General features: G+C 53.5%; 1 protein-coding gene across 1 annotated transcript in view; it reads left to right on the top strand.

Moving 5' to 3' along the window:
- The window catches only part of CDK5 (cyclin dependent kinase 5), a 43,258-nt gene extending 42,749 nt beyond the window's left edge, over positions 1-509 (top strand). Inside the window, exon 12 of the mRNA XM_040355424.1 lies at positions 375-509. Coding sequence (XP_040211358.1) covers positions 375-461 — 87 coding nt within the window. The 3' untranslated portion in view covers positions 462-509. The remainder of the gene's footprint in view (positions 1-374) is intronic.
- Positions 510-26,788: the final 26,279 nt, after the last annotated feature.

Here is a 26,788-nt window from a genome sequence, read left to right as displayed (position 1 = left end):
AGAGATGACGCTCCCATGTGATGTCCCAGGCTCTGGCCTACAGAGATGACACTCCCATGTGACGCCCCAGGCTCTGGCCTACAGAGATGACGCTCCCATGTGACGCCCCATGCTCTGGCCCCAGGCTCCGGCCTACAGAGATGACACTCCCATATGACGCCCCAGTCTCTGGCCTACAGAGATGATGCTCCCATGTGACGTCCCAGGCTCCGGCCTACAGAGATGACGCTCTAAAATGAATGATGATCCAGATTGAACCCCTCATAATTCCACACCATATACACAGACTTCATCCTGGGGGCCACCAAAGAACACGAGACCCCACACAGAGGGGGAACTCCTCCACTTCTAACTCGCATTGTTTGTCTTTCCAGAACCTGTTGAAGTGTAATCCGGTCCAGAGGATTTCGGCAGATGAAGCTCTTCAGCATCCTTACTTCGCCGACTTCTGTCCGCCGTAGCCGACAGGATCACCCCCCCCCAATCTTTACACTTCCGCCCCCTCCCCCCTCCCCCTGGTAACAATGATCACGTCGGTTCCCCGCCCTTCCTGCATGGTCCGCCCCTTCTAGACTTCCCCTGTAATGATCAATATTAGATTGTCTCTGCCAGGAGCTCCGATGTACCATGGATAGACCCTCCCACATCCGAGGAAAGGGGTGGAGCCTGCTGCTGAGTACAGGTGTAGGTGGTTATTAGAGGGGAAGTCTTCCTCGTTCCAGCAGATCTTTGTGATGTAGGAGAGCTATAGCAGCTTGTACATTATATTTTAATTTGTAACATCCAACGCGTTTCTGGGGCTCAGCACTTCCACGTCGTCAGGGCTAAAAACCAGATCAGAGTGTGGAGCCCCCGAAACGCGTTGGCAGATATACAATAAAAACCTTTTGTACAAGCTGGTGGGGCGCTCCCATCCATTCAGAACTTCAACCATCTAGGTGGAGCCTACTGCAGACTGGAAGTTGGTGGGTGGACCCGGTCACGGTCTAGAAGTAGGTGGAGCTTGCTGTAGCCTAAAGGCTGGTGGGTGGAGCCTGCCACAGTCTATAGGAAGGTGTGGGTGGAGCATACTGTAGCCTAAAGATTTGGAAGGTGGAGACTATAGGTGAACATGGGTGGAGCGTAAAAGATTGGTAGGTGGAGCTTGTCCCAGGCTATTGGTAAACATGGGTGGAGCTTAAAAGATTGGTAGGTGGAGCTTGTTGGACTGAAGCTAAATGTGGGTGGAGCTTGACGTTTCCAGTCTGGGTGCCCTGCAGTGGTGCAGACACGGGATGCATTCCGCTACTAGATGATTCCAGTCTCCGCCTTCCTCCAGATGATGAGACCCCCCCTCCCCCACTGCAGCCCCTCCCTCCCCCCCTTTTATTTATTGTAGCTCCTTCCTGCCCTGCGGTTGTATATTTTAATGTACATTATTTTGTAATTTTTTGTTTATTTTGCCCTGTAAATGTCCCATTTCTGGAAAATACAGATTATTTTACACACTCGCCTGTCCTGCGTGTCCTGATTGTGTGCAGACCGCCGCCGTGTCGCAGTGGGAGGGGTCTCCTGTGAATGGGTGTGCCCGGCCAGGCTCTGGGTTATGTCCTGTAGAGTAGACATGGAATCCGAGAGTCGGGGGTTCTGGGATTGGTCAGTTCATCTCCCAGAATCCTCCACTGTCACCAGTCTGACATCACATGACCCCCAATGTCACCCCAGACTATGGATGTAGTCACCCCCAGGTATAGAGGAGAAATCTTCCATTGGGGACATCAATGACCGCGGCCTAAGGGGGGATTTTTCTCACAATTTACGTTCGCTTCCTGTTGCGTCTGCAGGACAGGAAATGAGGGGGGGGTTTTACCCCTCGGGGGGGGGGGTTAACCCCTCCTGTAATAAAATAAAAATGTGTCTTGCATAAACTTTCATGATGTATTGAATACAGAGCTGTGTGATTATGTCTCAGTATCCGCCTGAAGAAAGCCCCGCCCCTTTCAGCCTATGACACCCTGTGCCCCTATATGTACTGCAACACGTTCCCTTCTGTGGGCCCCTATATGTACTGCAACACGTTCCCTTCTGTGGGCCCCTATATGTACCGCAACACGTTCCCTTCTATGGGCCCCTATATGTACCGCAACACGTTCCCTTCTGTGGACCCCTATATGTACCGCAACACGTTCCCTTCTGTGGGCCCCTATATGTACCGCAACACGTTCCCTTCTGTGGGCCCCTATATGTACCGCAACACGTTCCCTTCTGTGGGCCCCTATATGTACCGCAACACGTTCCCTTCTGTGGGCCCCTATATGTACCGCAACACGTTCCCTTCTGTGGACCCCTATATGTACCGCAACACGTTCCCTTCTGTGGGCCCCTATATGTACCGCAACACGTTCCCTTCTGTGGGCCCCTATATGTACTGCAACACGTTCCCTTCTGTGGGCCCCTATATGTACCGCAACACGTTCCCTTCTGTGGGCCCCTATATGTACCGCAACACGTTCCCTTCTGTGGGCCCCTATATGTACCGCAACACGTTCCCTTCTGTGGGCCCCTATATGTACCGCAACACGTTCCCTTCTGTGGACCCCTATATGTACCGCAACACGTTCCCTTCTGTGGGCCCCTATATGTACCGCAACACCTTCCCTTCTGTGGGCCCCTATATGTACCGCAACACGTTCCCTTCTGTGGGCCCCTATATGTACCGCAACACGTTCCCTTCTGTGGACCCCTATATGTACTGCAACACGTTCCCTTCTGTGGGCCCCTATATGTACCGCAACACGTTCCCTTCTGTGGGCCCCTATATGTACCGTAACACGTTCCCTTCTGTGGGCCCCTATATGTACCGTAACACGTTCCCTTCTGTGGGCCCCTATATGTACCGTAACACGTTCCCTTCTGTGGGCCCCTATATGTACCATAACACGTTCCCTTCTGTGGACCCCTATATGTACCGCAACACCTTCCCTTCTGTGGTCCCCTATATGTACTGCAACACGTTCCCTTCTGTGGGCCCCTATATGTACCGCAACACGTTCCCTTCTGTGGACCCCTATATGTACCATAACACGTTCCCTTCTATGGGCCCCTATATGTACTGCAACACCTTCCCTTCTGTGGGCCCCTATATGTACTGCAACACGTTCCCTTCTGTGGGCCCCTATATGTACCGCAACACGTTCCCTTCTATGGGCCCCTATATGTACTGCAACACGTTCCCTTCTGTGGGCCCCTATATGTACCGCAACACGTTCCCTTCTGTGGGCCCCTATATGTACTGCAACACCTTCCCTTCTGTGGGCCCCTATATGTACTGCAACACGTTCCCTTCTGTGGGCCCCTATATGTACCGCAACACGTTCCCTTCTGTGGGCCCCTATATGTACTGCAACACGTTCCCTTCTGTGGGCCCCTATATGTACCGCAACACGTTCCCTTCTGTGGGCCCCTATATGTACCGCAACACGTTCCCTTCTGTGGGCCCCTATATGTACCGCAACACGTTCCCTTCTGTGGGCCCCTATATGTACTGCAACACCTTCCCTTCTGTGGGCCCCTATATGTACTGCAACACGTTCCCTTCTGTGGGCCCCTATATGTACCGCAACACGTTCCCTTCTGTGGGCCCCTATATGTACTGCAACACGTTCCCTTCTGTGGGCCCCTATATGTACCGCAACACCTTCCCTTCTGTGGGCCCCTATATGTACCGCAACACGTTCCCTTCTGTGGGCCCCTATATGTACCGCAACACGTTCCCTTCTGTGGGCCCCTATATGTACCGCAACACGTTCCCTTCTGTGGGCCCCTATATGTACTGCAACACGTTCCCTTCTGTGGGCCCCTATATGTACCGCAACACGTTCCCTTCTGTGGACCCCTATATGTACTGCAACACGTTCCCTTCTGTGAGCCCCTATATGTACCGCAACACGTTCCCTTCTGTGGGCCCCTATATGTACTGCAACACGTTCCCTTCTGTAGGCCCCTATATGTACCGCAACACGTTCCCTTCTGTGGGCCCCTATATGTACTGCAACACGTTCCCTTCTGTGGGCCCCTATATGTACCGCAACACCTTCCCTTCTGTGGACCCCTATATGTACTGCAACACGTTCCCTTCTGTGGGCCCCTATATGTACCGCAACACGTTCCCTTCTGTGGTCCCCTATATGTACCGTAACATGTTCCCTTCTGTGGGCCCCTATATGTACCGTAACACGTTCCCTTCTGTGGGCCCCTATATGTACCGCAACACCTTCCCTTCTGTGGGCCCCTATATGTACCGCAACACCTTCCCTTCTGTGGGCCCCTATATGTACCGCAACACGTTCCCTTCTGTGGGCCCCTATATGTACTGCAACACGTTCCCTTCTATGGGCCCCTATATGTACCGCAACACGTTCCCTTCTGTGGGCCCCTATATGTACCGTAACACGTTCCCTTCTGTGGGCCCCTATATGTACCGTAACACGTTCCCTTCTATAGGCCCCTATATGTACCGCAACACGTTCCCTTCTGTGGGCCCCTATATGTACCGCAACACGTTACCTTCTGTGGGCCCCTATATGTACCGTAACACGTTCCCTTCTGTGGGCCCCTATATGTACTGCAACACGTTCCCTTCTGTGGGCCCCTATATGTACTGCAACACGTTCCCTTCTGTGGGCCCCTATATGTACCGTAACACGTTCCCTTCTGTGGGCCCCTATATGTACTGCAACACCTTCCCTTCTGTGGGCCCCTATATGTACCGCAACACGTTCCCTTCTGTGGGCCCCTATATGTACCGCAACACGTTCCCTTCTGTGGGCCCCTATATGTACCGCAACACCTTCCCTTCTGTGGGCCCCTATATGTACCGCAACACCTTCCCTTCTGTGGGCCCCTATATGTACCGTAACACGTTCCCTTCTGTGGGCCCCTATATGTACCACAACACGTTGCCTTCTGTGGGCCCCTATATGTACCGTAACACGTTCCCTTCTGTGGTCCCCTATATGTACTGCAACACGTTCCCCTCTGTGGGCCCCTATATGTACTGCAACACGTTCCCTTCTGTGGGCCCCTATATGTACCGCAACACGTTCCCTTCTGTGGGCCCCTATATGTACCGCAACACGTTCCCTTCTGTGGGCCCCTATATGTACCGCAACACGGTTCCCTCGGTGGGCCCCTATATGTACCGCAACACGGTTCCCTCGGTGGGCCCCTATATGTACTGTAACACGTTCCCTTCTGTGGGCCCCTATATGTACCGTAACAAGTTCCCTTCTGTGGGCCCCTATATGTACTGTAACACGTTCCCTTCTGTGGGCCCCTATATGTACCGCAACACGTTCCCTTCTATGGGCCCCTATATGTACCGCAACACGTTTCCTTCTGTGGGCCCCTATATGTACCGTAACACGTTCCCTTCTGTGGGCCCCTATATGTACTGCAACACGTTCCCTTCTGTGGGCCCCTATATGTACCGCAACACGGTTCCCTCGGTGGGCCCCTATATGTACCGCAACACGGTTCCCTCGGTGGGCCCCTATATGTACTGTAACACGTTCCCTTCGGTGGGCCCCTATATGTACTGCAACACGGTTCCCTTCTGTGGACCCCTATATGTACCGCAACACGTTCCCTTCTGTGGGCCCCTATAGTGAGTACCTGTGTGTCACTGGTTGGGTTTTTTGGGGGCCACATTCACACTGAGGTTGTTACTGGACACTTGCCAGACAGTGCTGACCCCATGAATTACAGTTTCAAATCTCTGCACTGAGCCAACCACCCCATACACACAACCCAGAGCTCGTTTCCTAAAAGACTCCTATTTACCTACAGGACACATCTAAGGACATGAGAAAGAAAATGGTGCCTCACAGAGCGGGTGGGGTTACAGGAGTACTCTGCGGGGGCGGACCCGATCATCTAAGGCCAAGGGGAAGTAACTGGAGCTTTACGGAGTGGGTGGAAGTTACAGGAGCACTCTGCGGGGGTGGACCCCATCATCTTAAGGACACTAGGAAGAAACCGAAGCCTCACGGAGGGGGATATGGGAGTACTCTGCAGGGGCAGACCCTATCATCTAAGGATACCAGGAAAAAACTGGAGCCTTAGAGTGGGTGGGGTTATAGGAGTACTCTGCGGGGGCAGACCCCATCACCTAAGGAAGAAACTGGAGCTTTACAGAGTGGGTGGAGTTACAAGAGTACTCTGCAGGGGCAGACCCCATCACCTAAGGACATGAGGAAGAAACTGGAGCTTTGTAGAGTGGGTGGGGTTATAGGAGTGCTCTGCGGGGGCAGACTCCATCATCTAAAGAACACTAGGGAGAAACTGGAGCCACACGCAGTGTGAGGGGTTATAAGAGTACTCTGCAGGGGCGGACCCCATCAACTAAGGACACCAGGAAAAAACTAGAGCCTCACAGAGTGGGTGGAGTTCTACAAGTACTCCGTAGGGGCGGACCCCATCACCCAAAGAGCGAGGATGAAACTGGAGCCTCACAGAGTGGGTGGGGTTATAGGAGTCATTTGTGAGGCACCAGTTTCTTTCTCGTGTCCTTAGATCAAGGGTCTCAAACTGGTGGCCCCCCGGCTGTTGCGAAACTACAATTCCCATCATGCCTCTGCCTGTGGGAGTCATGCTTGGAACTGTCAGCCTTGCAATGCCTCATGGGACTTGTAGTTTCGCAACAGCTGGAGGGTCGCCAGTTTGAGACCCTGCATTAGAGGATGGAGTTTGCCCCAGTAGAGTACTACTATAACCCCCACTTGCTCTGTGAGGCTCCAGTTTCTTCCTCGTGGCCTTGGATGTTAGGGTCTGCCCCCGCAGAGTACTCCTATAACCCCACCCGCTCTGTGAGGCTCCAGTTTCTTCCTCCATATCCTTATATAATGGGGTTCTCTCCGCAGAGTACTCCTATAACCCCACCCGCTCTGTGAGGCTCCAGTTTCTTCATCCATATTCTTGTATAATGGGGTCCGCCCCTGCAGAGTACGCCCATAACCCCACCCGCTCTGTGAGGCTCCAGTTTCTTCATCCATATTCTTGTATAATGGGGTCTGCCCCTGCAGAGTACGCCCATAACCCCCTCTTACGCTGTGAGGCTCCAGTTTCTTCCTTGTGTCCTTTGATGGGTTCCGCCCCTGCAGAGTACTCATATAACCCCTCCCACTGCGTGAGGCTCGAGTTTCTTCCTAGTGTCCTTTAGACGATGTGGTCCACCCCCGCAGAGTACTCCTATAACCCCCATCCACTCCGTAAAGCTCCAGTTTCTTTCCTATGGCTTTAGATGATCGGGTCTGCCCCTGCAGAGTACTCCTGTAACTCCACCCACTCTGTGAGGCTCGAGTTTCTTCCTAGTGTCCTTTAGATGATGTGGTCCATCCACTCCGTAAAGCTCCAGTTTCTTTCCTATGGCTTTAGATGATCGGTTCTGCCCCTGCAGAGTACTCAAACTGGGGTCTCAAACTGCGAACCTACAATTCCCATCATGCCTTTGCCTGTGGGAGTCAGGCTTGGCACTGTCAGCCTTGCAATGCCTCATGGGACTTGTAGTTTTACAACAGCTGGAGGCCTGCCTTACATGATGGAGTTTGCCCCCAGTAGAGTACTCCTATAACCCCCACCCACTCAATAAAGCTCCAGTTTCTTCCCTGTGGCCTTAGATGATAAGGTCTGCCCCCGCAGAGTACTCTATAACCCCATGTGCTCTGTGAGGCTCCAGTTTCTTCCTCCATATCCTTACATAATGGGGTCTGCTCTTTAGAGTATTCCCATAACCCCCTCCCAATCTGTGAGGCTCCAGTTTCTTCCTTGTGTCCTTAGATGATGGGGTCTGCCCCCGCAGAGTACTCCTGTAACTCCACCCACTCTGTGAGGCTCCAGTTTCTTCCTTGTGTCCTTAGATGATGGGGTCTGCCCCCGCAGAGTACTCCTGTAACTCCACCCACTCTGTGAGGCTCCAGTTTCTTCCTTGTGTCCTTAGATGATGGGGTCTGCCCCCGCAGAGTACTCCTGTAACTCCACCCACTCTGTGAGGCTCCAGTTTCTTCCTCATATCCTTAGATGATGGGTCCCGCTGCTGCAGAGTACTCATAACTTTACCCATTCTGTGAGGCTCTTTTTTTCCTGGTGTCCTTAGATGATAGGGTCTGCCCCTGCAGAGTATTTCTATAACCCCACCCGCTCTGTGAGGCTCCATTTTCTACCTGGTGTCCTTAGATGATGGGGTCTGCCACTGCAGAGTAGTCCCATAACCCCACCCACTCTGTGAGGCTCCAGTTTCTTCCTTGTGTCCTTAGTTGATGGGGTCCGCCCCCGAAGATATTCGTATAGCCCCACCCACTCCGTGAGGCTCCAGTTTCTTCCTCCATACCCTTAGATCAGTGATATGCAATTAGCGGACCTCCAGCTGTTGCAAAACTACAAGTCCCATCATGCCTCTGCCTCTGGGTGTCATGCTTGTGGCTGTCAGAGTCTTGCTATGCCTCATGGGATTTGTAGTTCTGAAACAGCTGGAGGTCCGCTAATTGCATATCCCTGCCTTAGATGATTGGGTCCGCCCCTGCAGAGTATTTCTATAACCCCACCCATTCCGTGAGGCTCCATTTTCTACCTGGTGTCCTTAGATGATGGGGTCTGCCACTGCAGAGTACTCCCATAACCCCACCCGCTCTGTGAGGCTCCAGTTTCTTCCTTGTGTCCTTAGTTAATGGGGTCCGCCCCCGAAGATATTCGTATAGCCCCATCCACTCCGTGAGGCTCCAGTTTCTACCTGGTGTCCTTAGATGATGGGGTCCGCCCCTGCAGAGTACTCCTATAACCCCACCCACTCCGTGAGGGTTCCAGTTTCTTCCTCCATATCCTTAGATGATGGGGTCCGCCACTGCAGAGTACTCCTATAACCCCACCCACTCCGTGAGGGTTCCAGTTTCTTTCTCGTGTCCTTAGTTGATGGGGTCCGCCCCCGGAGATATTCGAATAACCCCTCCCACTGCGTGAGGCTCCAGTTTCTTCCTTGCGTCCTCACATGATAGCCCCCTTCTCCCAGTGGAGATGACTTTATTTTTTCTATTTTCATAAATGTTCCTTTCGTTTTTTTGACACTTATTGTCCTATGGCTTCCCAGAAGTTTCTGGATCTTGGTGTCATAACTTGGGAACCATACCCCATGGCAGTGAGGCCAGCGCCATGTTGATTCGGGCTCCGGATGCTGGATGGACGGTCACCTTGCCGCGTTGAGCAATGTGTGAATAGAACAACTGTGGGTATAGAATTGTGTATATGGGATTGTACGATATTTATTTTATTTTTTTATGGTTGAACTGGATGGACTTGTGTCTTTTTTCAACCTGACTATGTAACTATGTGAAGTCCCCTGAAGGGTGCTTGTGATACATTTGCCTATATGTCTCAGTGTACTGCTCCCTGCTAGCCATGGGTAGAGGTAGAAAGGAATTTCATGTGTGATTCATTCCTCTGACAGGTTATTGACGTGCTAATGTCCCCTCACTATTCTAAACGTTAATTGATCTATTGTGTTGTGTGAGGAAGATCTGTGTTTACCCTTAAAAGATGTGTATTGTATCATCAGGCTAAATGATTAGAGAAGTAGTATGTTAATTATTCTGATTGCTTCAGTGTATTAATTAACTCCCCTGATGTCTTTATCTAAAGAAACGTGTCTGCATGGTCGGCTCCGACTTGTCTCCTATAATCTGTATGGGAAACCCCACTGTGTGAGGGGGGCGTTCCTAACAGGCTGTAACCACATATAAGCTGAGTTTTTGTGTCAATAAAGTGTCTTGGTTCCAGCATCCAGTCTTGACTCATGTGTGGGGAATCCTGTGATGTTCTTGTATGGAGAGGAGGGAATGCTTGACGGGGATATCATACCGATACCGTCACAAATTGGTTGGCAGCAGCGGGATCTTCCCTTCTACTCTCCTTCACACCCGGATTCCAAGCAGACACTGGAAGAACTACTGGAAGGATTGCTAGCAACAAAACCAAGCGGGTCATCATAGCGGAATCAATGGAGATAGACCAGGAGGACGGGATTGCAGCAACGCCAGCAGTACAAGAGATGGATACACCAGTGATTCAGGAGGAGGAATCGCCAGCCAACAAGCTAATGAGAGAGAAGCTAGCTTGGTTCGGCCCGAACCCAACGCCGGATGTGGTGCTGAAAGTGATGGACCTGTTAGCGGAGGAGGCTAAACAAATAAGGGACGCAGAACTACAGAAGGATAAACAAATAAGAGACGCAGAACTACAGAAGGCTAAAGAAATAAGAGACGCAGAGCTACAGAAGGATAAACAAATAAGGGACGCAGAACTACAGGAGGCTAAAGAAATAAGAGACGCAGAACTACAGAAGGATAAACAAATAAGGGACGCAGAACTACAGAAGGCTAAACAAATAAGAGACGCAGAACTACAGAAGGCTAAACAAATAAGGGACGCAGAACTACAGAAGGATAAACAAATAAGGGACGCAGAACTACAGTTAAAACTGGCAGCAGTCCAACAAGCAGCCGCACATTCTCCAAACAGTGAGTACAGCACAGCAGACGCAAGGAAGATTCCGTTTAGCGCTTTTAAAGCTTTTGATGAAAAGGACTGTGAGATTGATAACTTCCTGGCGGATTTTGAGCGACAATGTAACCTGCACCGAATAGCTAGAAGAGAGTGGGTTGCAATATTGTCAGGCAAACTGTCAGGCAAAGCTTCTGATGCTTTCCGGACCGTGCCAGATCAGGATATCCATAGCTACGCCCGGGTTAAAGAAGTGCTCCTGGCTCGTTATGCAGTAACCCCAGAGTCCCACCGACAGAAGTTCAGGGACTCACGCAAAACCACGAAAGACTCTTACGCAGAATGGGCATGCCAGCTGTCCCTGTCGGCCTCTAACTGGGTTAACAGCAGCCAGGCCACCACCGCAGAGGACATTTTGCAACTAATGCTCCTGGAGCAATTTTACAATCACATCCAGACGGATGTCAAAGATTGGGTGAGAGATCGCAGGCCCATGACTCTACCAGAGGCCGCTAAGTTGGCGGATGAATATGCGGATACTCGCAAGACAAACCAGGTCACACCACGGGTACAACCTCCACCACAAACGGTGCCCTCCCACCCACCAGCCGCTAGATACCAACCTCCTAACAGACCGGTGACATCTAGCCCTCGCTATCATCGCCAGGAGGACAACGAACAACGCTGCTTCCGGTGCAAACAGTTGGGTCACTTCAAGCAGAATTGCCCCATGAATGACAACACCAGGTCAAATTGGTCTCAACCTGGGTACCACCCACCAGCAGCAGCCCATTGTGTAGACTCGGCTTGGGATCCCCAGGAGCGGGGTCGGGAAGAACCATTGGGCACCCCTTAAGAAGCCCTCATGGTACAATCTGCTATTACGGACAACAGGGAACACCATTGTCAGCTGGTCATGGGCTCCAGCCCTGAGCCGGAGGGGCCCTGGAGGGAGCTGGGCAGAAAGAGGCACCGCCGGCCACCCTTCAAGAAGAAGAGGTCCTGGAAGCCGTATAACAAGCTGACCTGGGAGGAGAAGAAGCGACTGGAGGAGAGGGAGTCGCAGCGGGTGTCCCAGATGCGGGCCGAGATGTTCGCCAAGGGCCCACCGGTGGCCCCTTACACCACCACCCAGTTCCTGATGATGAAGGACCACGTGGAGAGCCTGCAGGACATGAGCAAGCAGGAGCTGATCCGTGAGTACATGGAGCTGGAGGAGTGCATAAGCCGCATGGAGGAGGAGAACAACCACCTGAGGTCACAGCGGGCTGACCCCCCCAGGCTCCATGAACTGGAGATGGAGCTGGAGAAGCTCCAAGAGGAGAACCGGCGGCTGCGGAGGGAGCAGGGGGTGGCTGACCTTATGGGGCTCTGAGTCCCCTCTCCCCCCCCCCCCGGACTCTGAGCACCAGTGCTACAACAAATATAACTTTTCCTTTTTATGAATCTCCTGTGATTGTCACTTCAGAGCCATAACCTGCCCCCTCCCATAGCGGGACACCTAGACGGCGGCGCACAGACCCATTCGCTGTCTTCACACTGACTTCTGGTGACTTTGCAGATCGCACAGACTTGGGGACTGACCGGCGTGTGATCTGACGACCCGGTGACATACCTGAGTCTGAAGCAGTTGTCAAGGGAGGTCAGTCATGCCAAACGGAGTTAACCTCGGACTAAAAGCTCTGAACCCGTCAACCCTACTGGACCAGGAAAGGTCCAACCGGGTTTGCCGGAGCAGGGAGAAAAAGGGGGGCCATTGTGATACATTTGCCTATATGTCTCAGTGTACTGCTCCCTGCTAGCCATGGGTAGAGGTAGAAAGGAATTTCATGTGTGATTCATTGCTCTGACAGGTTATTGACGTGCTAATGTCCCCTCACTATTCTAAACGTTAATTGATCTATTGTGTTGTGTAAAGAAGATCTGTGTTTACCCTTAAAAGATGTGTATTGTATCATCAGGCTAAATGATTAGAGAAGTAGTATGTTAATTATTCTGATTGCTTCAGTGTAGTAATTAACTCCCCTGATGTCTTTATCTAAAGAAACGTGTCTGCATGGTCGGCTCCGACTTGTCTCCTATAATCTGTATGGGAAACCCCACTGTGTGAGGGGGGCGTTCCTAACAGGCTGTAACCACATATAAGCTGAGTTTTTGTGTCAATAAAGTGTCTTGGTTCCAGCATCCAGTCTTGACTCATGTGTGGGGGATCCTGTGATGTTCTTGTATGGAGAGGAGGGAATGCTTGGCGGGGATATCATACCGATACCGTCACAGTGCTTTACAGGTCCAGGGCCACTGTCCATTCCTACGGATCCCAGGCCCGGAAGACCCCTTTGAGAGTATGCTCACCATGACAGGGGAAGCCTGGCTGGGACCAATGACATGGACCATTTATACTTACCAGTTCCTGGCTATAGACGTCTTGCTGTATGATTACTGGGATCTGTAGTACACATAATGTCCTATCCTTGTTGTTAAGACCTGCAGTGGTTCTGGTACTGCGGCCTTCTTTCCATCCCTCAATCGCCGAGTATAAGTGATTATCGCTACCATAGGAGGTGGAGGGATAGTGGAGATGAATGCAGTTTCCAGGATGATTCTTCCCAATGGTTAGAATTAGGGTTGTCCCGATACCGATACTAGTATCGGTATCGGGACCGATACCGAGTATTTGCGGGAGTACTCGTACTCCCGCTAATACCCCCGATACCGAAATAGAATACTCAGCCCATCCAACCCCCCCCCGCCGCCGCCGATGCAAGCGCCGCAGCCGCCGCCGTCATCGCCGTCGCTACAGCTACACCGCATCCCGCCGGCCGCCTGGTTAATACGAGCGGGGAACATTACAGTTTTCATTTGAATAGCTGTAATGTTCCCGCCGCGTATAGACACTCCCCCTTGCTCGGGTGATCTGTCCAATCCCGAGCGAGGGGGAGTGTCTATACGCAGCGCGGCGCGAATCATTACAGCTATTCAAATGAAAGCGTAATGTTCCCCGCTCGTATTAGCGGCGCGGCGCGGCAGCATGCAGGTAAGGGGGGGGACATGGCTGCTTATATGGGGGGACATGGCTGCTTATATGGGGGAACATGGCTTCTTATATGGGGGGACATGGCTGCATGTGTGGGGGGCCATGGCTGCATATGTGGGGGGACATGGCGGCATCTGTGGGGGGACATGGCGGCATCTGTGGGGGACATGGCTGTATTTGGGGACACCTTTAAAAAAAAGTATCGGTATTCGGTATCGGCGAGTACTTGAAAAAAAGTATCGGTACTTGTACTCAGTCCTAAAAAAGTGGTATCGGGACAACCCTAGTTAGAATTATCCCCCAAACATGAGCCAAGACTTCATGAAGGGGGTACCAGGCATAGAACATCTTTATTGAGAAGGCAGGCTCTTATATACACCAAAAATAATACTTGCAGTAATCGGATGGACAATGACACACTCCACCCACAACATCATACAATGACACACTCCACCCACAACATCATACAATGACACACTCCACCCACAACATCATACAATAGTTCCTAACGAGCCTCCAATACACATATTTTAAGATAGACACCTGCTTATACAATACACATTCCTTTAGTCAGACATTCTTAGCCGGATTCAGAAAGACTTACAACGGCGTATCAGTAGATACGCCGTCGTAAGTCCGAACGCATGCCGTCGTATATTTAAGCGTATTCTGGAAACCAGATACGCTTAAATTTGGCCAAGATACGACCGATGTAAGTCTCTTACGCGGTTGTATCTTATGTGGATATTTACGCTGCCCGCTAGGGGCGTGTACGTGGATTTACGCATCAAATATGTAAATGAGCAAGATACGCTGATTCACGAACGTACGTACGCCCGTCGCAGTAAGATACACTGTTTACGTAAGACATACGCCAGCGTAAAGATAAACCACCAAAAAGATGGCGCAGCCCATGCAAGGTATGGACGACGAAACAGCCGTCGTATTTTACGTCATTTGCGTAAGCGTACGTGAATGGGGCTGGGCGTAGGTTACATTCCCGTCGAAAGCATTGAGCTGACGTCGTTACGTAGGGAGTATTTGCGATGTAATTCTGAGCATGCGCACGCATGCGCCGTGCGAACGGCCCTCGTTTACATGGGGTCACGGTTAATTTAAATGTAGCCCGCCCACTACATGCCTACTTTGAATTAGGCGGGGTTACGCCGGCCCATTTACGCTACGCCGACGTAACTTACGGAGCAAGTGCTCTGTGAATACTGTACTTGCCTCACTATGTTACGTCAGCGTAGTGCAAATGGGATGCGATACGTCGGATTAAACATACGCCGCTCTACCTGAATCCGGCTATCTGACTCCAATTCTAATTAAATACAGCTGGCAAGTCAGACATCTCACAATCCACATCTATCATCAATAGAACTTCACACAATACAGTGTCAATTAGCATCACACAATGAGAAGGTCTTTAGAAGCCAGACTAAGGTTAGTTTACATGACAGTAGCAGACTTAATTACCAGCTTAACAGTCTGTGTTCCCAAAAGTTTGAACACCCCTTTCCACACAAGGTATCCCTACATTTACATATCCCCCGATAGCCCCGATCTGGGAGACCAACATATCCAAATTTCACCCAGATCGGTCCAGGGGTTCTTACCCACTTAACCCCCGGACCATATTGCTGGTCAAAGACCAGAGCACTTTTTGCGATTCGGCACTGCAACGCTTTAATTGACAATTGAGCGGTTGTGCGACATGGCTCCCAAACAAAATTGTCGTCCTTTTTTTCCCCACAAATAGAGCTTTCTTTCGGTGGTATTTGATCACCTCTGCGGTTTTTAGTTTTTGCGCTATAAACAAAAATAGAGCGACAATTCTGACAAAAAAAATATTTTTTTACTTTTTGCTATAATAAATATCCCCCAAAAATATATATATAAAAAAAATGTTTTCCTCAGTTTAGGCGGATACGTATTCTTCTACCTATTTTTCGTAAAAATAAAATCGCAAAAGGCGTTTATTGATTGGTTTGCGCCAGGGCTCAAGTCCTGCGGGAACGCGTGGGAACGGAGTTCCTGCACTTTTTTCACAGCAGGAACGCCGTTCCCTTTGCAGGACTAGAGCAGCCGAGCCGCCCGAGCCAATCCTTCACTGAGCGGCGATGCCCAGCTCGAGTCACTGTCAGGTTCTTTCTGAATCCGGCGATAACTCGCGGCAGACCTCCGCAATGTCTCCTGGGAACAATGACAAAAGCTCCCAGGAGACATTGCGGCATCGAGGAAGTGACGGAATACCCGCACACCACCCGATGAATCCATATACAGGAAGTGACGGAATACCCGCACACCACCCGATGAATCCATATACAGGAAGTGACGGAATACCCGCACACTACCCGATGAATCCATATACAGGAAGTGACGGAATACCCGCACACTACCCGATGATTCCATATACAGGAAGTGACGGAATACCCGCACACTACCCGATGATTCCATATACAGGAAGTGACGGAATACCCGCACACCACCCGATGAATCCATATACAGGAAGTGACGGAATACCCGCACACCACCCGATGAATCCATATACAGGAAGTGACGGAATACCCGCACACTACCCGATGAATCCATATACAGGAAGTGACGGAATACCCGCACACTACCCGATGATTCCATATACAGGAAGTGACGGAATACCCGCACACTACCCGATGATTCCATATACAGGAAGTGACGGAATACCCGCACACTACACGATGAATCCATATACAGGAAGTGACGGAATACCCGCACACTACCCGATGAATCCATATACAGGAAGTGACGGAATACCCGCACACCACCCGATGAATCCATATACAGGAAGTGACGGAATACCCGCACACCACCCGATGAATCCATATACAGGAAGTGACGGAATACCCGCACACCACCCGATGAATCCATATACAGGAAGTGACGGAATACCCGCACACCACCCGATGAATCCATATACAGGAAGTGACGGAATACCCGCACACCACCCGATGAATCCATATACAGGAAGTGACGGAATACCCGCACACTACCCGATGATTCCATATACAGGAAGTGACGGAATACCCGCACACTTCCCGATGAATCCATATACAGGAAGTGACGGAATACCCGCACACTACCCGATGATTCCATATACAGGAAGTGACGGAATACCCGCACACTTCCCGATGAATCCATATACAGGAAGTGACGGAATACCCGCACACTACCCGATGAATCCATATACAGGAAGTGACGGAATACCCGCACACTACCCCATGAATCCATATACAGGAAGTGACGGAATACCCGCACACTACCCCATGAATCCATATACAGGAAGTGACGGAATACCCGCACACTACCCCATGAATCCATATACAGGAAGTGACGGAATACCCGCACACCACCCGATGAATCCATATACAGGAAGTGACGGAATACCCGCACACCACCCGATGAATCCATATACAGGAAGTGACGGAATACCCGCACACCACCCGATGAATCCATATACAGGAAGTGACGGAATACCCGCACACCACCCGATGAATCCATATACAGGAAGTGACGGAATACCCGCACACCACCCGATGAATCCATATACAGGAAGTGACGGAATACCCGCACACTACCCGATGATTCCATATACAGGAAGTGACGGAATACCCGCACACTTCCCGATGAATCCATATACAGGAAGTGACGGAATACCCGCACACTACCCGATGATTCCATATACAGGAAGTGACGGAATACCCGCACACTTCCCGATGAATCCATATACAGGAAGTGACGGAATACCCGCACACTTCCCGATGAATCCATATACAGGAAGTGACGGAATACCCGCACACTACCCGATGAATCCATATACAGGAAGTGACGGAATACCCGCACACTACCCCATGAATCCATATACAGGAAGTGACGGAATACCCGCACACTACCCCATGAATCCATATACAGGAAGTGACGGAATACCCGCACACTACCCCATGAATCCATATACAGGAAGTGACGGAATACCCGCACACCACCCGATGAATCCATATACAGGAAGTGACGGAATACCCGCACACCACCCGATGAATCCATATACAGGAAGTGACGGAATACCCGCACACTACCCGATGATTCCATATACAGGAAGTGACGGAATACCCGCACACTTCCCGATGAATCCATATACAGGAAGTGACGGAATACCCGCACACTACCCGATGAATCCATATACAGGAAGTGACGGAATACCCGCACACTTCCCGATGAATCCATATACAGGAAGTGACGGAATACCCGCACACTACCCGATGATTCCATATACAGGAAGTGACGGAATACCCGCACACTACCCGATGAATCCATATACAGGAAGTGACGGAATACCCGCACACTACCCGATGAATCCATATACAGGAAGTGACGGAATACCCGCACACTACCCAATGAATCCATATACAGGAAGTGACGGAATACCCGCACACTACCCGATGAATCCATATACAGGAAGTGACGGAATACCCGCACACTACCCGATGAATCCATATACAGGAAGTGACGGAATACCCGCACACTTCCCGATGAATCCATATACAGGAAGTGACGGAATACCCGCACACTACCCGATGAATCCATATACAGGAAGTGACGGAATACCCGCACACTACCCGATGAATCCATATACAGGAAGTGACGGAATACCCACACACTACCTGATGAATCCGTATACAGGAAGTGACGGAATACCCGCACAATACCCGATGAATCAATATACAGGAAGCGGCCAGTAACATAAAGGATTACAGGATTAAAGGATTACATAAAGGTACAGTGGATCGGAAAAAAAAAACATGCGGTTTAGTAATTATGCATATGAGCGTATCATTTTTTTTTTTGGTGGGGGAGTGGATCTTGGGTGGGAGTTCCCACACTTTTTTCCCCAGGACTTGACCCCTGTTTTTTTTTTTTTACTAGTAATGGCGACGATCAGCGATTTTTTTTGGTACTGCGACATTATGGCGGACACATTTGACACATTTTTGGGACCATTTGCATTTTTATAGCGATCAGTGCTATAAAAATGCCACTGGCAGGGAATGGGTTAACACTAGGGGGCGGGGAAGGGGTTAAGTATGTTCTAACTGTAGGGGGGGTGGCCTCACTAGGGGAAATGACAGATCGCTGGTCATACATTGTATGAACAGAAGATCAGCATTTCTCCCCCTGACAGGACCGGGAGCTGTGTGTTTACACCCACAGCTCCCGGTCCCCGCTCTGTAACGAGCGATCGTGTGTGCCCGGCGGCGATCGTGCCCGCCGGGCACATGCACGGGAGTTGGGGGCGAGCGCCCCTAGTGGCCTGCGCCAGAGCCGACGTAGAGCTACGGGCTCTCACGCAGGGGAGCCAACCTGGCAGGTCGGCAAGTAGTTATAAAGAAAACCGAACCTATGAGAAAATACCGAATAAAGTCTATTTTCTTCACACTTGTCTCCTACCAGACGAACCAGCAATTCTGAAGGGACGGGTCATGGGGTCATTTACGTTGCGCCCCCCTTAGCGATTATTGTCTGATTATCCAGCCTTCTAGGGGACGTTATTATAACATTTCTCTGTTCAGATTTAGTGGTTTTTCTTCCATCTCGCTACTGGAAGTTCTTCTTTGGCCAGTGACGCAACGCCTATATGGCTCCACCCAGCTGTTTCGACTTGGATATGACTTGTTCTCCCTCTGCAAAGTTGGACCCATTCTTGCGTGTAAAACATTCAGCTGCGACTTTTGAGGGTTAACATTGCAGTCTGTGGCCCTCAAGTTGCATGAAGGTCGGACCAAAGTAGCGCATGGGCGAGATTGTCGCACACATATAAATGGTTGTCATTGGAAAACATGGGCCCAGATTCAAAGAGATTTGCTCTTTTTTTGCGGAGGCAAAGGGCAACGATTTTGCCCTGCGCCCCCGCAAATTCGCACCGCTGCCCTCGATTCACGGAGCAGTAGCTCCGTAAATTGCGAGGGCGCGCCTGCAAAATTGGGAATCATTTAAATTAGGCGCGTTCCCGCGCCGATCGTAAAGCGCATGCTCCGTCGGGAAACTTTCCCGACGTGCATTGCGGCAAATGACGTCGCAAGGACGTCATTTGCTTTAAAGTGAACGTGAATGGCGTCCAGCGCCATTCACGATTCACTTACGCAAACGACGTAAAATTCGAACGTCGCGACGCGGGAACGACGGGTATCCTTAGCATTGGCTGCGCCTGCTATTAGCAGGAGCAGCCTTACGCTAAGCACGCCGTACGGAAACGACGTAACTTGCGTACGCAGGGCCCGCGCAACAATTGTGAATCCGTGTTAGTATGCAATTTGCATACTATACGCTGATCACAATGGGAGCGCCCCCTAGCGGTCATCGCAAGAATGCAGCCTAAGATATGCGTGGCATAAAAGCCTTATGCCACGCAGATTTTAGGCAGCAGTTGGCGTTACGATGTTCCTGAATCAGGAGCATTCGTAACGCCGGAGCAAGTAAGCAATTGCGCTGCGTATCCTATGGTTACACAGGTGCAATTGCTTCTTGAATCTGGGCCATGGAGTACAACTTGTCGTCGTGCGACTTCGATGTCCAAAGCCGCACAAATGTGAATGTAAGTCTCCCGTTTTCCGCCGATGCAGAAAGCTATTTGCTTCCTCATCAGTTGCCTAAAACCTCCGAGACACAGCGGTAAGAATTCGGTGCAGGAGTTATCTGTTTGCGTGATTCTATGGGGCAAAGTGGGGGTCAGCAAGCCATCAATCACAATCTACCCGGTTAACGGGCAGCTGACGGGTAGACTGCGAACACGGCCCTAATTGTGACGCTTTCCTTCACTGCAGGTCCGAGAGCAGGAGGTAGCAAAGTACTGGACGGAGGGCAGGAGCCGCCTTAGTTAAACTTCTGCATTAACCAGCAGTTAATTGGTTGCTAGGAAGCTTGGTGGACCTAGCAACCAATCACCTGCTTGTTAAGGTGAAAAGTTAACTGTGGCACCTCCCACCCTCCATCCAGTACTGTGCCGTTTTCCCCGAGTTCTGATCCACACCTGTGTGAGGTAGGAGAGCGATACCTACACAATGGTGTGTGTGGGAGAGAGAGGACCCTACAATATTTGGGGGGGGGGGAGAATCAAAGGGGGAGGTTGATGGGTAGGGGGCAGACAACACTACTGTAGGGAGGAGGATGGAGGGAGAGGACACCCAACAGATGGGAGGAGGGGGATGGGGATGGAGGGAGAGGACACCCAACAGATGGGAGGAGGATGGGGATGGAGGGAGAGGACACCCAACAGATGGGAGGAGGAGGAGGATGGGGATAGAGGGAGAGGACACCCAAAAGATGGGAGGAGGGGGATGGGGATGGAGGGAGAGGACACCCAACAGATGGGAGGAGGAGGATGGGGATGGAGGGAGAGGACACCCAACAGATGGGAGGAGGAGGATGGGGATGGAGGGAGAGGACACCCAACAGATGGGAGGAGGAGGGGGATGGAGGGAGAGGACACCCAACAGATGGGAGGGGGAGGAGGGGGATGGAGGGAGAGGACACCCAACAGATGGGAGGAGGAGGAGGGGGATGGAGGGAGAGGACACCCAACAGATGGGAGGAGGAGGGGGATGGAGGGAGAGGACACCCAACAGATGGGAGGAGGAGGGGGATGGGGATGGAGGGAGAGGACACCCAACAGATGGGAGGAGGAGGGGGATGGGGATGGAGGGAGAGGACACCCAACAGATGGGAGGAGGAGGGGGATGGAGGGAGAGGACACCCAACAGATGGGAGGAGGGGGATGGAGGGAGAGGACACCCAACAGATGGGAGGAGGGGGGTGGGGATAGAGGGAGAGGACACCCAACAGATGGGTGGAGGGGGATGGAGGGAGAGGACACCCAACAGATGGGAGGAGGGGGATGGAGGGAGAGGACACCCAACAGATGGGAGGAGGGGGATGGGGATGGAGGGAGAGGACACCCAACAGATGGGAGGAGGGGGATGGGGATGGAGGGAGAGGACACCCAACAGATGGGAGGAGGGGGATGGGGATGGAGGGAGAGGACACCCAACAGATGGGAGGAGGGGGATGGGGATGGAGGGAGAGGACACCCAACAGATGGGAGGAGGAGGAGGATGGAGGGAGAGGACACCCAACAGATGGGAGGAGGAGGATGGGGATGGAGGGAGAGGACACCCAACAGATGGGAGGGGGAGGGGGATGGAGGGAGAGGACACCCAACAGATGGGAGGAGGAGGATGAGGATGGAGGGAGAGGACACCCAACAGATGGGAGGGGGAGGGGGATGGAGGGAGAGGACACCCAACAGATGGGAGGAGGAGGATGGGGATGGAGGGAGAGGACACCCAACAGATGGGAGGAGGGGGATGGGGATGGAGGGAGAGGACACCCAACAGATGGGAGGAGGAGGATGGAGGGAGAGGACACCCAACAGATGGGAGGAGGATGGGGATGGAGGGAGAGGACACCCAACAGATGGGAGGAGGAGGGGGATGGAGGGAGAGGACACCCAACAGATGGGAGGGGGATGGAGGGAGAGGACACCCAACAGATGGGAGGAGGATGGAGGGAGAGGACACCCAACAGATGGGAGGAGGAGGGGGATGGAGGGAGAGGACACCCAACAGATGGGAGGAGGAGGGGGATGGAGGGAGAGGACACCCAACAGATGGGAGGAGGAGGGGGATGGGGATGGAGGGAGAGGACACCCAACAGATGGGAGGAGGAGGGGGATGGAGGGAGAGGACACCCAACAGATGGGAGGAGGAGGGGGATGGAGGGAGAGGACACCCAACAGATGGGAGGAGGAGGATGGGGATGGAGGGAGAGGACACCCAACAGATGGGAGGAGGGGGATGGAGGGAGAGGACACCCAACAGATGGGAGGAGGGGGGTGGGGATGGAGGGAGAGGACACCCAACAGATGGGTGGAGGGGGATGGAGGGAGAGGACACCCAACAGATGGGAGGAGGGGGATGGAGGGAGAGGACACCCAACAGATGGGAGGAGGGGGATGGGGATGGAGGGAGAGGACACCCAACAGATGGGAGGAGGGGGATGGGGATGGAGGGAGAGGACACCCAACAGATGGGAGGAGGATGGGGATGGAGGGAGAGGACACCCAACAGATGGGAGGAGGGGGATGGGGATGGAGGGAGAGGACACCCAACAGATGGGAGGAGGATGGGGATGGAGGGAGAGGACACCCAACAGATGGGAGGAGGAGGAGGATGGAGGGAGAGGACACCCAACAGATGGGAGGAGGGGGATGGGGATGGAGGGAGAGGACACCCAACAGATGGGAGGAGGGGGATGGAGGGAGAGGACACCCAACAGATGGGAGGAGGAGGGGGATGGAGGGAGAGGACACCCAACAGATGGGAGGAGGAGGATGGAGGGAGAGGACACCCAACAGATGGGAGGAGGGGGATGGGGATGGAGGGAGAGGACACCCAACAGATGGGAGGAGGATGGGGATGGAGGGAGAGGACACCCAACAGATGGGAGGAGGAGGATGGAGGGAGAGGACACCCAACAGATGGGAGGAGGGGGAATAGGATGGAGGGAGAGGACACCCAACAGATGGGAGGAGGAGGATGGGGATGGAGGGAGAGGACACCCAACAGATGGGAGGAGGGGGATGGAGGGAGAGGACACCCAACAGATGGGAGGAGGAGGAGGATGGAGGGAGAGGACACCCAACAGATGGGAGGAGGAGGGGGATGGAGGGAGAGGACACCCAACAGATGGGAGGAGGGGGAGGGGGATGGAGGGAGAGGACACCCAACAGATGGGAGGAGGAGGATGAGGATGGAGGGAGAGGACACCCAACAGATGGGAGGAGGGGGATGGGGATGGAGGGAGAGGACACCCAACAGATGGGAGGAGGGGGATGGAGAGAGAGGACACCCAACAGATGGGAGGAGGATGGGGATGGAGGGAGAGGACACCCAACAGATGGGAGAAGGGGGATGGGGATGGAGGGAGAGGACACCCAACAGATGGGAGGGGGAGGGGGATGGAGAGAGAGGACACCCAACAGATGGGAGGAGGAGGATGGAGGGAGAGGACACCCAACAGATGGGAGGAGGGGGATGGAGGGAGAGGACACCCAACAGATGGGAGGAGGAGGGGGATGGGGATGGAGGGAGAGGACACCCAACAGATGGGAGGAGGAGGGGGATGGAGGGAGAGGACACCCAACAGATGGGAGGAGGAGGATGGAGGGAGAGGACACCCAACAGATGGGAGGAGGAGGATGAGGATGGAGGGAGAGGACACCCAACAGATGGGAGGGGGAGGGGGATGGAGGGAGAGGACACCCAACAGATGGGAGGAGGAGGATGGGGATGGAGGGAGAGGACACCCAACAGATGGGAGGAGGGGGATGGGGATGGAGGGAGAGGACACCCAACAGATGGGAGGAGGAGGATGGAGGGAGAGGACACCCAACAGATGGGAGGAGGATGGGGATGGAGGGAGAGGACACCCAACAGATGGGAGGAGGAGGGGGATGGAGGGAGAGGACACCCAACAGATGGGAGGGGGATGGAGGGAGAGGACACCCAACAGATGGGAGGAGGAGGGGGATGGAGGGAGAGGACACCCAACAGATGGGAGGAGGAGGGGGATGGAGGGAGAGGACACCCAACAGATGGGAGGAGGAGGGGGATGGGGATGGAGGGAGAGGACACCCAACAGATGGGAGGAGGAGGGGGATGGAGGGAGAGGACACCCAACAGATGGGAGGAGGAGGGGGATGGAGGGAGAGGACACCCAACAGATGGGAGGAGGAGGATGGGGATGGAGGGAGAGGACACCCAACAGATGGGAGGAGGGGGATGGAGGGAGAGGACACCCAACAGATGGGAGGAGGGGGGTGGGGATAGAGGGAGAGGACACCCAACAGATGGGTGGAGGGGGATGGAGGGAGAGGACACCCAACAGATGGGAGGAGGGGGATGGAGGGAGAGGACACCCAACAGATGGGAGGAGGGGGATGGGGATGGAGGGAGAGGACACCCAACAGATGGGAGGAGGGGGATGGGGATGGAGGGAGAGGACACCCAACAGATGGGAGGAGGATGGGGATGGAGGGAGAGGACACCCAACAGATGGGAGGAGGGGGATGGGGATGGAGGGAGAGGACACCCAACAGATGGGAGGAGGATGGGGATGGAGGGAGAGGACACCCAACAGATGGGAGGAGGAGGAGGATGGAGGGAGAGGACACCCAACAGATGGGAGGAGGGGGATGGGGATGGAGGGAGAGGACACCCAACAGATGGGAGGAGGGGGATGGAGGGAGAGGACACCCAACAGATGGGAGGAGGAGGGGGATGGAGGGAGAGGACACCCAACAGATGGGAGGAGGAGGATGGAGGGAGAGGACACCCAACAGATGGGAGGAGGAGGATGGAGGGAGAGGACACCCAACAGATGGGAGGAGGGGGATGGGGATGGAGGGAGAGGACACCCAACAGATGGGAGGAGGATGGGGATGGAGGGAGAGGACACCCAACAGATGGGAGGAGGAGGATGGAGGGAGAGGACACCCAACAGATGGGAGGAGGGGGATTAGGATGGAGGGAGAGGACACCCAACAGATGGGAGGAGGAGGATGGGGATGGAGGGAGAGGACACCCAACAGATGGGAGGAGGGGGATGGAGGGAGAGGACACCCAACAGATGGGAGGAGGAGGAGGATGGAGGGAGAGGACACCCAACAGATGGGAGGAGGAGGGGGATGGAGGGAGAGGACACCCAACAGATGGGAGGAGGGGGAGGGGGGGTGGAGGGAGAGGACACCCAACAGATGGGAGGAGGAGGATGAGGATGGAGGGAGAGGACACCCAACAGATGGGAGGAGGGGGATGGGGATGGAGGGAGAGGACACCCAACAGATGGGAGGAGGGGGATGGAGAGAGAGGACACCCAACAGATGGGAGGAGGATGGGGATGGAGGGAGAGGACACCCAACAGATGGGAGAAGGGGGATGGGGATGGAGGGAGAGGACACCCAACAGATGGGAGGGGGAGGGGGATGGAGAGAGAGGACACCCAACAGATGGGAGGAGGAGGATGGAGGGAGAGGACACCCAACAGATGGGAGGAGGGGGATGGAGGGAGAGGACACCCAACAGATGGGAGGAGGAGGATGGGGATGGAGGGAGAGGACACCCAACAGATGGGAGGAGGAGGATGGGGATGGAGGGAGAGGACACCCAACAGATGGGAGGAGGAGGGGGATGGAGGGAGAGGACACCCAACAGATGGGAGGAGGAGGATGGAGGGAGAGGACACCCAACAGATGGGAGGAGGAGGGTGATGGGGATGGAGGGAGAGGACACCCAACAGATGGGAGGAGGGGGATGGAGGGAGAGGACACCCAACAGATGGGAGGATGGAGGGAGAGGACACCCAACAGATGGGAGGAGGGGGATGGAGGGAGAGGACACCCAACAGATGGGAGGAGGGGGATGGGGATGGAGGGAGAGGACACCCAACAGATGGGAGGAGGAGGGGGATGGGGATGGAGGGAGAGGACACCCAACAGATGGGAGGAGGAGGGGGATGGAGGGAGAGGACACCCAACAGATGGGAGGAAGAGGAGGGGGATGGAGGGAGAGGACACCCAACAGATGGGAGGAGGAGGATGGAGGGAGAGGACACCCAACAGATGGGAGGAGGAGGATGGAGGGAGAGGACACCCAACAGATGGGAGGAGGAGGGGGATGGAGGGAGAGGACACCCAACAGATGGTAGAAGGGGGATGGAGATGGAGGGAGAGGACACCCAACAGATGGGAGGAGGAGGAGGATGGGGATGGAGGGAGAGGACACCCAACAGATGGGAGGAGGGGGATGGAGGGAGAGGACACCCAACAGATGGGAGGAGGGGGATGGAGATGGAGGGAGAGGACACCCAACAGATGGGAGGAGGAGGGGGATGGAGGGAGAGGACACCCAACAGATGGGAGGAGGGGGATGGAGGGAGAGGACACCCAACAGATGGGAGGAGGAGGAGGATGGAGGGAGAGGACACCCAACAGATGGGAGGAGGAGGAGGATGGGGATGGAGGGAGAGGACACCCAACAGATGGGAGGAGGGGGATGGAGGGAGAGGACACCCAACAGATGGGAGGAGGGGGATGGGGATGGAGGGAGAGGACACCCAACAGATGGGAGGAGGAGGGGGATG

The sequence above is a fragment of the Rana temporaria genome, chromosome 5 (assembly GCF_905171775.1).
Source record: "Rana temporaria chromosome 5, aRanTem1.1, whole genome shotgun sequence".
Classification (NCBI taxonomy): domain Eukaryota; kingdom Metazoa; phylum Chordata; class Amphibia; order Anura; family Ranidae; genus Rana; species Rana temporaria.
This window is presented reverse-complemented; position numbering and strand designations above follow the sequence as displayed.